At 41.9% G+C, this 15,077-nt stretch overlaps 1 protein-coding gene across 1 annotated transcript in view; it reads left to right on the top strand.

Moving 5' to 3' along the window:
• Window positions 1-15,077, top strand: part of LOC104298855 (cytosolic phospholipase A2 epsilon) — a 39,172-nt gene that overhangs the window by 9,537 nt on the left and 14,558 nt on the right. The window contains exons 4-9 of the mRNA XM_054162151.1: window positions 3,515-3,651; window positions 4,436-4,567; window positions 5,787-5,827; window positions 12,111-12,153; window positions 13,071-13,134; window positions 14,841-14,983. Coding sequence (XP_054018126.1) covers window positions 3,515-3,651; window positions 4,436-4,567; window positions 5,787-5,827; window positions 12,111-12,153; window positions 13,071-13,134; window positions 14,841-14,983 — 560 coding nt within the window. The remainder of the gene's footprint in view (window positions 1-3,514; window positions 3,652-4,435; window positions 4,568-5,786; window positions 5,828-12,110; window positions 12,154-13,070; window positions 13,135-14,840; window positions 14,984-15,077) is intronic.

Genomic DNA, 15,077 nt, shown 5'->3' with positions numbered 1-15,077 from the left:
CATTTACTGCTTATGTCTTAGCATTTGTTTTTACTTTAGAAATAGCAGATGACCAAACTGCTTTGCTTTATGATATTTATCTTGTCATCCCAAAAAAGGGATTTTAGTTCATTAGACAAAGCAAGAGCATCTTCTAAACTGTCATGTTCTGGGTGTCCTAGAGATTTAAAAACATATTTTTATGTACAGGAGCAGACACTTTGTGGGCTTACAATTGTGTGCACAACTTTTTATTTACCAAAATCCAGATGGTCAAATGCCTATGTGGTGATTTGCACCAACCAAATATGTGATCTGACCAGGAAGTCACTGTAATTGCATCTGCAAAACTGTGTGCACTGTTGTGTGTGCATCTGTGTAGTCCAGCAGGGTGCATGCTTATGCTTCAGTTCATTATTTTTATCCTTCACATGAATAGCATAGCATAGAATAGAATAGAATTGAATTAACCAGGTTGGAAAAGATGTTTGAGATCATCAAGTCCAACCTATCACCCACCCAACACCATCTAATCAACTAAACCATGGCACCAAGCACCCCATCCAGTCTCTTCCTAAACACCTCCAGTGATGGTGACTCCACCACCTCCCAGGGCAGCACATTCCAATGGGCAATCACTCTTTCTGTGAAGAATTTCTTCCTAACATGCAGCCTAAACCTCCCCTGGTGCAGCTTGAGACTGTGTCCTCTTGTTCTGTTGATGGTTGCCTGGGAGAATAGACCAAACCCCACCTGGCTACAACGTCCCTTCAGGTAGTTGTAGCCAGCAATAAGGTCTCCTCTGAGCCTCCTCTTTTCCAGGCTAAGCAACCCCAGCTCGCTCAGCCTCTCCTCATAGGGCTTGTGCTCCAGACCTCTCACCAGCTTTGTTGCCCTTAACAACTTGCTCACACTCCTTACTACAATGAAAGTCCCTGAATTGAGGGTTTAGGTATCCTAAGGGTTTATTTAAAGTGTGTCTGGCACAGAGGCTTGAAATCTTTTCCACTGTACTATTTTCTCATAGAAGAATTCATTTTGCAAAGAAACTCTCTTGTGGAAAACTAGGGGTTTTGTGTGTGTGTGTGTCTGCAGTTGGAAGGATAGTTCAGGCAGGCTTCGCATTTTCTAAGGCATTGAAAAGGCAAGCATTTCCTTTAGTTTTCCTCAAAATCTGAGTATTTTTAACTATGGAAAAATATCCATATTCTTCCTGTTTACAATGGCATCATAGTATCAGTCAGGGTTGGAAGGGACCACAAGGATCATCTAGTTCCAACCCCCCTGCCATGGGCAGGGACACCCCACACTACATCAGGCTGGCCAGAGCCTCATCCAGCCTGGGCTTAAACACCTCCAGGGATGGGGCCTCAACCACCTCCCTGGACAACCCATTCCAGGGCTTCACCACTCTCATGGTGAAGAACTTCCTCCTCACATCCAGCCTGAATCTCCCCACCTCCAGCTTCATTCCATTCCCCCTAGCCCTATCACTACCTGATTTCCTGAGAAGTCCCTCCCCAGCCTTCTTGTAGGCATCAGATACTGGAAGGCCACAATTAGGTCTCCTGGGAGCCTTCTCTTCTCCAGAGTGAACAGCCCCAACTCCTTCAGTCTGTCCTCACAGGAGAGGTGCTCCAGCCCTCTGATCATCCTCGTGGCCCTTCTCTGGACACGCTCCAGCACGTCCATATCCCTCTTGTAATACACTATGCTGCTCGTTACAATTCTGAATTACCACTCATTTTTAGCTTTCCTGATTTTCTGATTAAATCTCAGTGTTCCCCATGTCAGTGTTGGAGGCTTTTTCCTCTACTTTCATGTCAGTGAGGTGTTTGTTCTTAATTTATTGAAGAAAATATTTCTTCTTGGTCTTTCCCCCCACCTCACATTCCTATTTACTTCATCAGCGAAAAATAAATATGCTTCTAAGTGTTTCTCCTCACTGTTGTTCCAGATCAAGATAATGTGAATAGATTTGGGCAAGGGTCTGGAAATCTACACTGACTGCAGTCTGGGATCTTGGGCAAATCATTTTAGTTTTCTTAATGTACTTATTTGCTTCATCCTCATGTTGCTACAGTGAAGCAATTAATCAGTGTGTCTCAAGCCCTTTGAAAATGGAAGTTGTGGCATTAATTACCATTAAACATCGACATGTTCATCTGCCTACACTTGTGCCTCTGATGAACACCTGATAAGTCATTCTCCTCTGACTGGTTTGGCTAAGGCTGCTTTCTGGAAATATTTTCCTTTTCACTGTTAGTGTCAAGGATTAGCTGATCATGATAACATGGATAAATACATGATAAAGGCAAAGATATGGCTGGCAGAAAAAACCTAAACCTGTAGTTGTTACTGAAAGATAAAGAAACAATACACAAAGAAAATTGTGCCTAATATGATGCAAGAACACTGTTCCAGGTTCTGAGCATGTGGCAGGGATTGACTATGGGTTGAGTTATTTGACTGCTTGTGACTCACAAGGTTGCTGTAAGAACCAGGTGACTGGTAGAACATTGCTAATGTGAAATAGGGAGTCTAGGTGCTGCTTTATGGGCATAAGAGAAAAGCCATGGGAACCTGTGCCCAACTTCATTGTCTTGCTCCCTTGTGGTTCTCCCTCCAAACATGGAAAGAGGAGATATCTTTGATGGCACCTATGGCTTTTTTTTCCCCCAAGGACGCAAGTGACAGCATGATTTTTCTAGTCTTCACACAGAATAGTAGGGAGCAATAGAAGGAAAAGTATTTTAACTGTGATGCTGAAACTGATTTTTGTTTTCAAAAGAATGCTGAGGAAAGCACAACTTTGGCAAAAGCTTTGCCAAATGTAAGAATGAATACGAAATTGACACTCTCATTTGTGATAAGGAAATCAAGGTTTTCAGTTTTGGTGTGGGATCACTTCTTGACAAAAAAATGTCTATTGTTCTTCATATGAAGCAGAACATCAATAAAGTAAACTTCGGTAAATTAGTTAAGGAGCCAAATCTGGGGAGGAATTCCTCTAGGGAGGAATTCCTTAACAAGAAGTCTCTCTGCAGCTTAGATTGAATGTTGCGAGGTGTGTTCCCTGAGTGACAGAGCAGCCATCCCAGACCTGATGTGAGTGCATGTGGCAGTGGGCACATACCAGTAGATATTCTTATGCTTTGGCAAAGTTACCAGTGCCCCAGTTAATTGGATAACCATCAATATAAAGCTGAATACAGCATGGATAGGTGTGCATGTACTGCATGTGGAGTACAACGCTATGTCAAATAGGAAGTAATGTTTTAAAAGGAAAGTAAGTCTGACTTAAAGTGAAAAGGTGAGAATTAGTATGGCAAATGTGTGAGGATGTTTTGTTTGCCTGTGAGTGCTTCATTGTGTATTTACATTTCTTACTAACATATCCAGGATGAGATCCCATACAAATTTATCTTTGTTGCATTAGGGTTAAATGTCCACAGTGCAGTAATTCTTTCTCTGGATACTATATCTCTATGCTCTTCTTGTTGTGCTATATCTCTATGTTCTTCTTGTTGTACAGTCACTCTTTCAGACTGTTACGTGACACTGTGGCTGCCTACTGCCTCAAATGAGAAGGTTCGGACCAGAACCATCAGGAACAGCAAAAACCCTGTCTGGAATGAAGCTTTCTGCTATAAGATTGACCGTCGAGTCAAGGTAGTGAAAATAGATGTTTCTCACCATCTGCTGTCTGCAGGTGGTCAGCAGATAATGCAACTGTCTATTTAACTATTTCCAAACACTGGAGGTATTGGAGTCCTCAGAAATAAACCCAGCCCTCTGTTGCTTACATCCTCCTTGGTTTTGTTGTGCTTCAGCTATTTGTTAATTAAACACCTGCTGTACTGAAGCAGTTAAGTGCCCAGCAGTTAAATGCCTTCCTGTCCTCTTCCACATCTTGACATACACAAATGAAACCTGAGATAAAGTTCACATATGGATAACAGTAAGATCTGTTAGTTCTAGGTATGGCCAAAAGGGAATCTTTTAAACATCATTTATGTACTTGGAACCAAATGCCATAAAATAAGTGTAGAAACATTTGATACAGCTATTGATCACAAATTCATGAATGTTCTGCATGATCTGATTGCCTTATTTGTTTCCTCAGGCAGACAAGCCTTCTGCCTGGTGTATGTGCAATTATCAGTAATATGGATTCTAATACTCCCAAGTCTCTTTTCCTTTCCTGTTTCTCATTTCTTCCTTCTCCTAACACTGGAGAGGGAGGACAGCCTAGTCTTGAGATTTTCCTGCCTTAAGGAGCTCTTAGTTATCACAAAATTATTTGGGTTGGAAGAGAGCATTAAGGTCATCTAGTCCAACCCCTCTGCATATCTTCAACTAGATAAGATTGCTCTGAGCCCCATCTATAGACACAGAAAGACACAGAAACGAGATGCAGAAATAACTCTCTGATATTCTTAAACTCTTCTTGCAGAATGTGCTAGAACTAAAGGTCTGTGATGAAGACACAGTCACCAGGGATGATGAACTCTGCACAGTTCTCTTTGACATAGATAAACTCACTGTAGGCCGGACTGTTCGAGTGAAGTTTCAGCTGAATCCACAGGTGAGCAATGGAATTGCTGAGAACAAAACCAAACTTTCCTTTCATCTAAATACATCCTTTGAAAGTATTTAATTGAAGGAAAAATCTATTTGAACAGTATTTTACTGCTGCTCTGAGAAAGACTTAAATTCCCTGTAGGAGTGCTCCAGTTTTTATTAAGAACAAATCTGTGCTTTACTAAGAACAAATCTGTGCCAAAAATCTAGGATGGAGCCAGCTAGAACTAATTTCCTGGTGCATTAATTATGATTACTTTGTGGCATGTTTATTGGCCTTTGCTATAATTGCTGAATTTTCAGCCACTTTAAGCTGTAATTAAAGCAGCTGATTCTTTTTCTGTTGGGAATTAAAATCTGAAAAATGGTTGTTTTAGCAAAATAATAGTCCCTATGTCTGCATGCTTACATAGTGCTTAGAGTTAAACACCCCACCCCCCCAGTATCTTTAAACTCATTATCTTTACTTGGCACCATGGGTCTTTTGTGGCCCATGAATTTGTTCTAAATAGATGCTTTGCAAATTACATGTAACAGGTGTTGTGAAAGACAAGAAGGCCAACGGCATTCTGGCCTGTATCAGGAAGAGTGTGGCCAGCAGGGGCAGGGAGGTCATTCTGCCCCTGTACTCAGCACTGTTAAGCCACACCTTGAGTCCTGTGTCCAGTTCTGGGCTCCTCAGTTTAGGAAAGATGTTGATTTGCTTGAATGTGTCCAGAGAAGGGCAACAAAGCTGGGGAGGGGTTTGGAGCACAGCCCTGTGAGGAGAGGCTGAGGGAGCTGGGGTTGCTTAGCCTGGAGAAGAGGAGGCTCGGGGGAGACCTTATTGGTCTCTACAGCTACCTGAAGGGAGGTTGTAGCCAGGTGGGGGTTGGTCTCTTCTCCCAGGCAACCATCAACAGAACAAGAGGATACAGTCTCAAGCTGCACCAGGGGAGGTTTAGGCTGGATGTTAGGAAGAAGTTCTTCACAGAAAGAGTGATTTGCCATTGGAATGGGCTGCCCAGGGCCGTGGTGGAGTCACCATCACTGGAGGTGTTTAAGAAAAGACTGGATGGGTTGCTTGGTGCCATGGTTTAGTTGATTAGATAGTGTTGGATGATAGGTTGGACTTGATGATCTTGAACGTCTTTTCCAACCTGATTAATTCTACTCTATTCTATTCTATTCAGAAAAATAAGTAATATGCCTTTCTTTCTTCCTTCCCACCCCTGCCTCTTTAGGCACGTGAAGAGCTGGAGGTGGAGTTCACATTGCAGAACACGTGAGTAGAGTTCTAAATTCTATATAAACTGTTGTGTTCAGATATATATTCAAATAATATATATTCAGGTATGAAAGTAGTCTGCAAAGCTGGTTCATATGTGACAGTGCTTCTTAAAGCTGCAGTCTCTGAAAGCCACATCTGTATGTCTTCATTCAAGTCTAGTAAATTAGAATGTCAAAATATATAGTTTTAGGGTAAAAATAGCTGAAAATGTCTTTTTTTTTTTTTTTTTTGCTACCTTCTGGGCACCAACTTCCTCTTTATGTTATTTCATCAATACACAAGGAACTGTGAGGACTGTCACAATATTCAGGAAATGCTGACCCTTAGAAGAAGGGGTTCCAAGCCTGACTGTTTCCTGTCTCTTCTTCTTTGGAAATCTGGCTTTTCAAATCTACAGCACTATAAAATGCTCTTCTCTAACTTGACCTATTCAACTCATCTGGCTACACATGTGAAGCTGTGGTGGACTTGAGTATCACCTACAGCAGAGAGGGGAACTAAATACTCTGCTTAAAGTAAGGTGCAAAGGTCACTGTGGGAGGCTGAGGACTAAGGAGCCAGGAAAACTGGAGGAGCGTTTCTAGCTTCGCTTGGTAGGCTTGAAAGCTGTTGGTATAGTTTGTTTAGAGGATGTGTCTGCTTCAGATAGCTCATGCTGTGGAGAAATCTGGGAGCTTGTCACTCTAACTGGAAAGTAAGTCTAGTGCAGGATCATGAGTATTCTAGCCTGTCTTCATAATGTGCTGTGTGACTCTGCAGAAGTTACTTAAAGGGACTTTTGTTACTAACCTGATCCACGCTATTGGGCTGAAAGTGTTATTAAGACAACCTTAGAGGAAAGCTGGTATTACTGGGACCTTCTCAAGGCATTCAGGGCACTTCAGGAAATCTAGCAGGATAATATGTTGGTGGAGACTTTGACTAATATGTTTATTCCTGACAGAAAGGGGTAACTGGGACTTTTTGGAGAAACAGCTGTAGCTCAATGGCATCAGTGGGGAAGGAAAGGTCTCCTTGTGCTCACAAGCAAAAACCCATCAGAGATAAAACAATCTTAGAATCTCCTATTACAACTCTCAGAGACTGACTAAAGTGGAATGTTTGTTTTTTATTGTGCACCAAAACTGTCTATCACAGGTTGGGTAACATGGCAGCAGGAATGGCAATGGGGAAGGGAGCTCCAGCAGATGTTTCAAATGGCCATATGGAGGCTGGAAGTTCTTTTGGAGCAGGTGTGCACCAGCTCTGTGTTTAAACTCTTCTCTTGGACCTTGAAGCCAATGGGATTTTCCCAGAATAAACAGTCAGAAATTTGGCAATTTCTGCAGGTGCTGCCTGAGTAGGAATTCTACTGGCTGGAAGATGATGGTTGGGACTGTACAAATAAAAAGGACCCTTGGCAGTCCCAAGGAGGAGAGTTTAAAAAGAATCACAGTTATGGCTCAGTTGCTACAGCAAGAGCACATCTGATGCCCTTTTTTCATTCATGGTGTGGTACCTGGGTGACCAATGTCATAGTTGTGGTCTCCACACTCAAAGGGAAGAAATTGCTGCATTACATGTCAGGGAATGCCCATCTGAGGGACTGAAAAATGACAAGAATCATCTCTGGGAATATGGGCTTCTTATTGGAAGGTGGATAAACATTTCCCCTGCTATCCCTTATTTGCATTTCTTGTATGTGCTAGATGGGGTCAATGATGTTCTGCCCATCAGCTGAGTCTGGAATAAAGGTGTAAGCACACCTTGAAGTCATGGAATATTATGATCCTGGTAGGATATTGAGAGGGGATTCACCCCCCAACATAGAAAAGTATAATGTCAAGAGTAATTAATGGAAGGATTTGTTCACTAAAATTGGAAACAAGAGATTGCATTACCTTTGATAAAGTAAAGAGCCCTGCTGATAACCTCTTACAGACTGAAGTAGCTGAGAATGGGCCAAGCTATGGACCAGACTGGCCTCTCTGTTAAATAAGCTTATCAGGGTGTGACAAATATATTTGTCATTGCTGGATGGGAAAAGTGTTGACAGAGATTAATGTTCAGAATGGGAGAGCCAATCCTACAGCTAAGAATTAGTAGAGGTAACCATGAGGGACAGTTTCTACAAATCTGATACTGTGATGGGAACAATGAGAGCTGCGTTTTTGGGGGGAGTAAATATGGCAACTTATATCTGAAATTAAGAGTTTCTCCCACCAGCACTTTTTGTCTGGCACTACCTATCTGAACTGATTTCTCATTCCTTCTACATCTTCATTTCAGACTTCACCAGTTGTAAAATTTACTGTATGAGCCTGGTCTTTCTTTCCAGCATTTCAGATGAATACACCTACAGTGGTGGCTTTGTCACTCCTGCTTTGGTTTGCCTGTTGGCCTCACGACAAAAATTGCTTGGTGTTACTGTTACCGATGAACATTGTAAACATTCCCCCAGGATACACTGGTAGGCTGTATGAAATGGGTTCCTGCATTCTTACACTTTACCTTTTATTTAAAATGGAAGAAAACCTTCATTTTGGTAGCTTGGTTTCCACGACTGCAAGACGTGTGCCCCCTCTAGCTCTGACTCACCCACACGCCACTCCTGCAGTACCTTCAAATACTCCACCTCTCTGCTGCCGCTACTCATGGCAGGCACTGTGAGTCAGATGCTTGATCCTAAGGACACAGAGAGGAAGGCATGCTCCTTCCTCCAAGTGCCTTTTCACCAGCAACAGAGCCAAGGGATTGCAAACGCCTGCCCAGTGTTTTATGGGCCCATAGCACACGCCCAGATGGCATGAAAGCTGCTGCCCTCGAGCAGCAATGACAGAAAAGGTAAGGTCATTGTACACAGGCTGCTGACTTGCAAGCTTTCATGCTTTTTGGTTTTTTTTTGGTGATTATCAAAGGTAACGTGGACTCTCCTTTGTGTCTCCACTGGTAGTGTCCAGAATCAGCATGAGCCTCTACGGACTGCTACAGGCACTGGGTCCCGCTTGACCAGGTGGCTTCGCTCACTCAACATCCCCCTCCCCTCTGACCTCTTCTGAAGCCCACACCTGACACTGACGGGCCACAAAGAGACTTCTTATGAACCAAAAGGTACTTCAAGTTTCCACAAAGAGGTCTGAGGTCACCAGAGTATTTGTCTGGTCCACTGATCTTCTTTTTGGCCTTTTCTGTTTTTCAGGTATGCCAAGCTGAGGAGGCGAATCTCAACCAGCTCTTAGAAGAATGAAGGACCTCTGTTACACAACCTTTCATCTCAGCTCCCTTTCCTTTTCCTTCTTTTTCAACTGTGAAAGCCTATGTTCAAAACAAAGCCCACTTAACACAAATAAATGTAAATAGGTGTACAAAAAGTTGTATAAAGGCTAAATGTTAATTATTGAAATGTGGCAAAAGCATGATTTAAAAACAAAATAAAAGAATTTTTTTTCTTTCTGTAGTTCTGCTGTGTTGTTTTGAGAAGTTTGCCCCCCCATGTGTGGGGACCAGCAGATCATGCTAGCTATGTGTTTTGGGCACTGCTGAAGAAACTCTCAGAGCAGGCTAAGTCTCCAGCTGTCAGAGGCCAAATGTCCTCTTTGTCTTTGCGGCAGGAGTTCACAGAGCCTCAAGGGGCACTGAAGGCAAAAGTTTTAGGTTAAGAAAGATAACAAACAAATAATCTATGAGGTGAATATGATTTTCTTTACTGAAATAATGCCCTCTCCCATGCTTTTTTTTTTTTTTTTTTTGGGTAGTCAGAAAGCTCAGAAAAGTATCCTTCACTTTGTGGAGGCCACTAAAAGGAGAGGCTGGATCTGATATGAAAGAACTAAAATTTTGTAGATAAGTATAAAAAAATCCAGATTCTCTGTTAAAAATGTAGCACAGCACAGGAGTGAACTCTAAATGTGAAATGCAATATGAGTTTGAGTGTCTGTAACTTCCCATTCAATATTGCCCATTTCATTATGAGTCAGGCATGATATAAAAAGGAGAAGGCAGGAGTCTGAGGTGTATCAAGTGTAAGGAAGTGATCCCTTCTTATCCATCCCTTTATTAGACATTTAGAGCAGAAGGATGCCCAGGTTCCCTGTTCTGCCTTCCCCTGCCACAGGCCACAATATGCCCCCAGTTCTCATAGTAAACCTGAGGTCTGCATTCTAAAAGACCAGCAATCACAAACTGTGATGGGGGAGAGGACATCAGTGTTTGTATGTGTGACAAGGGCTGTTCAGGGAATTACCAGCTAATCCTGAGAAGCTGATGTTTTTCAGTGCTCCAAAGATAGGAAAAATATTCAAAGGTCCCTTCTAACCTAAATAGTAGGATTTCTTCTCAGCTGAGTTTCTAGTCACAGCTAATCTCCAAACCTCTGGAGAAAGGTGAGTGCCCATGTTCTTCATAAAACAAATCTGTATATCACCAGTCTAAAAATAATAATAGCAATAATAAGAAAGATTAGAAGCATCTTCCTTATGCTGTGATCAGCAGAAGCCTTGAAATGTGGGATATAAAGGTTGCAGGTGCAGTCTGGAGAGTAACCAACAAGTGACAGTAGCAGCTGGGCTTCCTTACAGCAGTGACTGCAGTGGTGACACTCCAAGAGGGACATTTCAGATGTTAGTGCTTGACACCTGTGTTGTACTGCTTCTTCCCAGGAGCCTTCCAAGCCATTCTATCTAACACAGCAGGTTCTCCCACTTTGTTTGAAGGCCATGCCTTGGACCTCCTAACTAAGTCTAACTTGCTGATACCAATACCTCAAACAGTACTACCAGTGGAAACACAAAGGGGAGTCCACATTACCTTTGATAATCACCAGAAAATAACACAAAGAGCACTAAAGCTTACAAGTCAGCAGCCTGTGTACCTTACTTTTTCTGTCATTGCTGCTCGAGGGCAGCAGCTTTCATGCTGTGTGTTTGTTTCTTTTGGTGGTGGTGGTGGTTTAGTTTGTTCCACTTGAAAGTTTTTCCTGGGACTTCTGCACTGTATGCAGCCAATTCATGTTTTCTTCTACAAGAAGAATACTGATCTGGAAATGAAATTTCAAGCTGTATATGAGCTTTGAAGCTTTGGGAGAATTCTTTGTCACAGGAAATTTTACAAAGCTATTTTCGTGGTTGTTTAAACTGAAATACAGAATACAGAATTAACCAGGTTGGAAAAGATCTCAGAGATCATCGAGTCCAACCTATCACCCAACACCATCTAATCAACTAAAACATGGCACTAAGTGCCCCATCCAGTCTCTTCTTAGACACTTCCAGTGATGGTGACTCCACCACCTCCCTGGGCAGCCCGTTTCAATGACCAATCACTCTTTCTGTGAAGAACTTCTTCCTAGCATCCGGCCTAAACTTCACCTGGCATAGCTTGAGACTGTGCCCTCTTTTTCTGGTTTATAGTAATGCAATTAATCTGGTTTTAAAGTCAGCTTTTATCCCTGGTTTCAGCTGAGACTAAATAGATTCTTTAACTATGTAAGTATGTGACACTACAGAGTGTATCATCCATAACTTGTAAAGTCAGAATAAACAGCTCACACTCTCTGAGGCAAGCTGGGGACTTGGTGCTCAGTCCTTATTATTTTATGTGTGTGTGTATCTATGTATTCCCTTTGGACCTACTTGGATTATTGAGATACTGTATGGATTTACACCTCCAATGTAATGAAATTGTGATTTTTAAAGATATCCTTGATGACACATTGGCTGATTTAGCTGAAGGAAAAGGATTTTAAAATGCAACAATTGGCTTCTGCTGTATATGAATCCACTTCTGCCCTTAGATGAAAAAGTGGAAACACATCTACACAGATACTCATTTGTTACAGTCTTATGTGTGTTTTGCAAATCCCTTTGCAGAGGTGAGTACAATTTCTGCTGCTGCTAAGGTGCTATTTTGAAAGCTGTTGATGCCTAGGCAACTGTGCAAGTGTTTCAGCTAAAAAAGCCTTGGGTCAGACTCTCAAAGCAATCAAGATGGATGTAACAGCCTCCAGCCTCTCTATGTCACATTTCAGAATTCATTACATGGTTTACTAAAGCAAGTGTGAAAACCCCACAGGAGTGAAAGCCCAGTTTTGTATTCTGACATGAGGGGATGGGACTTGCTATTTAGCCTGTCACCTAGAACTATGCTTGACAAAAACTTCAAAGTGTTTTTGAGTGAGAGTATTGAAGTCAGAAATGTCAAAGCTGATGGAGGTAAAATGAGTAATGTGCTAACTCACAGACTCAAGTAGTTCTTCAAGTTGTCCCATCCATGACTTTGTATTTTCTGCTTTATTTTCCAGGCTGGACTATCCTGATGCCATTATTACTAATGGAGTACTGGTGGTAATGTATATTTCTATACAAGTTTTCCTGTGACTCTTCAACAAATGTTCATGTTTTTAGACTCTGGAAACCTTGAGCTGTGTCCCAAAGCAAGCACTACCAGACACACTGTCCTACTGAGAGCAAGGATCTGTTGTGGCACTAAGGATCTCTGTTTTGCCATCACTCCAGTGCAGTGCTACCTTCTGTGAAGGCACTCTGTGAGGTTGCTCTCAGCATTCATTTGTCACCTATTTTCTTCTATAAAATTGAATTGCCTACCCATTATTCCCACATTATATCCACAACAGTCAGGGGTTAATGAAGAAAGTGATAAAAATCTTATGAGAAGAGTCCAATATCTCAATATGCCTGTTACTGTGACTAGCACTCATCTTGGGGATGTTATCAATATCTAAAGGGCAGCTATCAAGAGGATGGGGCCAGATTTGGTGATACTTAGTGACTGGATAAGGGGCAAGGGGCACAAACTGGAACAGAGGAAGTTGCATATGAACATGAGGAAAAACTCCTCTATTTTAAAGGTGACAAGAGCACTGGACCACATTGCCCAGAGAGGTTGTGGAGTCTCCTTCTATGGAGAAATTCAAAACCCTGTGCAACTCACTCTAGGTGAACCTATCTCAGCAGAGGGTTGGACTAGATGATCTCCATATCCAACCCCTACCACCCTGTGATTCTATTATTCTTTACTTGACTGTCTCTCAAGTTCAAGCAGCATGTGAGTTGTTCCTCTTCACTTTCAAACTTAGAGAATATACCATGCCACTATTGTCCTCATGTTATTTGAAGGCAGAGTATTAGATAACAACCGTGTTGCTCACTGATCATCCAGAGGGGTTGGTTGGGAGCAGTGTGTATCAGTAACAATGACATTCACACTTCTCTCAATCACCATTCATCCTCTCTTGCTGCAGGCACGAGAGGTTTCCTGTTTGGAGGTCAGAGTGGATACGGGGAAGCTGAAGCAGCAATCCACAAGTGAGGTTATTGCTTCATTAACCTATTGTTCCTGTGCTGTGATTCAGTTGCTATAACAGATGTTGAAAAATTAATAATCAGTTGTGCAGGGATCTAAGCTTTGTCACGTAATGCTTGGCTTTGCCATGCCCCACCTGGCAGAAAGATTGCATGTCAAAATTCAGGTTAGTCAGGTATTTCATTCTAAGGCAAATCTTAAAGCAATGCAAAATCCATCTATAGATAATAGAATTAAAACTGGGGGAGGGGAGAAGGAAATATTAATTGGTTTTGTTTATTGCTTGTTTGAAATGAAAACATTTAACTAAGTTGGACCTTCTTTTAAAATGATCTTACAATTAATTTGTAGAAATCTTATCCTGGATGTTTAAGTTGGACTTGAGCATATGAAAGGTTTCTTCTTAGCTGGAGTTGTTTAGCCTGGAGAAGAGGAGGCTCAGAGGAGACCTTCTTGCTCTCTACAACTACCTGAAGGGAGGTTGTAGCCAGGTGGGGGTTGGTCTCTTCTCCCAGGCAAGCAGCACCAGAACAAGAGGACACAGTCTCAAGCTGTGCCAGGGGAGGTTTAGGCTTGAGGTGAAGAGAAAGTTCTTCACAGAAAGAGTTATTTGCCATTGCAATGTGCTGCCCAGGGAGGTAGTGGAGTCACTGTTCCTGGAGGTGTTCAAAAAGAGATTGGATGTGGCACTTGAAGCCTTGGTTTAGCTAGTCATGAGGCATTGGGTGATAGGTTGGACTTGATGATCTTAGAGGTCTTTTCCAACCTTATTGAGTCTATGATTTATATCCATGGTGCTGGAAGAGATTTTACTTTTTGTTGTTGCTGTTGTTGCTTAAGCAAAAATAACGAACTTAAGCTGCTAAGTTTACCTGTAAAAATGTATCAAAGCAAACCAGCCCCCAAGCACGACTTTGCCTGTAAAATGTAGCTCTAACAAATGTAGCAGGACTCTTCTTCAGCCTTTAAATTCATTGAAACAGTCAGTAGCTTGTGCAAAGCTGCTCTTCAGGGGAAAAAGATCTCAACAATTGTGTCTGCTTTGAGATAATGAATAAATGGAAAATTGACCTTTCTGAAGAAAATCATAGCAGTGCCTGAGCTGCAGTGTAGAAAGCTTCAGCCTGAAATGTAAAGTGGGGAGGAAAGGTTAGTGACCTAAATTTATATGCCTATTGGCCCTGATCTTACAAGGGAACAGGATGTGATCCCTCTTGCTTTTCAATAGAAGGAACCACTCTCATTCCTACAGCTGGGTCTCTCAGCACAGACACCTGCACCTTCACCCTTGGCTTTACAGGTTGTTTCAGTTTTGCTGACATGCCAAGTAGTCCGCTTGATTTTGGGGTTTGAATCATTTGGCTGTTGTGGCAGGCACGACATGCAGCAAAATGTAAATGACATCAAATGAATGCTTCTCTTGTTTAATCCCAAATGCCTTTAAAAATGAATCTTGGTTTTATTTATTCATAGAAAGCATCTACAAAATAACAAGAGACATTATTATTTTTTTTAAAGGTGTGATTTCTGAATATGAATATTTACAGAGATCCACCAAGGTGCTTTTATATCAGCTTTCAAGCTGTTTCAGTCACCCATTGTGTGAGGAAAATCAGGTACAAAGCACACAGAGTAAAAGAAAGTTTTATTCATCAGTTATGTGTATTTGCTTGGAATAGTTGAAATTCTCTTTGTTCTCTCTGTTTAGACCTGGAGCTCACATTTACAGTGAAAGGATCCCATGAAGGAAGCCAGAAGATTTTGCTGGACTCCGATGCCAGCCTCAGGATCATCACGTTTCACTGCGTCATCAATGATCAGACAAGACTGGATATCATATTACCAGAAGAGGTGCTTTCACATTCTGTATGTTATCATTAACCCCAATGAAGTTAGCTGAAGCAATTAATGTAACCAGCAAATTGAACTGGGAGGACATTTAGAG

This window comes from Dryobates pubescens, chromosome 5 (genome assembly GCF_014839835.1).
Source record: "Dryobates pubescens isolate bDryPub1 chromosome 5, bDryPub1.pri, whole genome shotgun sequence".
Classification (NCBI taxonomy): Eukaryota; Metazoa; Chordata; class Aves; order Piciformes; family Picidae; genus Dryobates; species Dryobates pubescens.
This window is presented reverse-complemented; position numbering and strand designations above follow the sequence as displayed.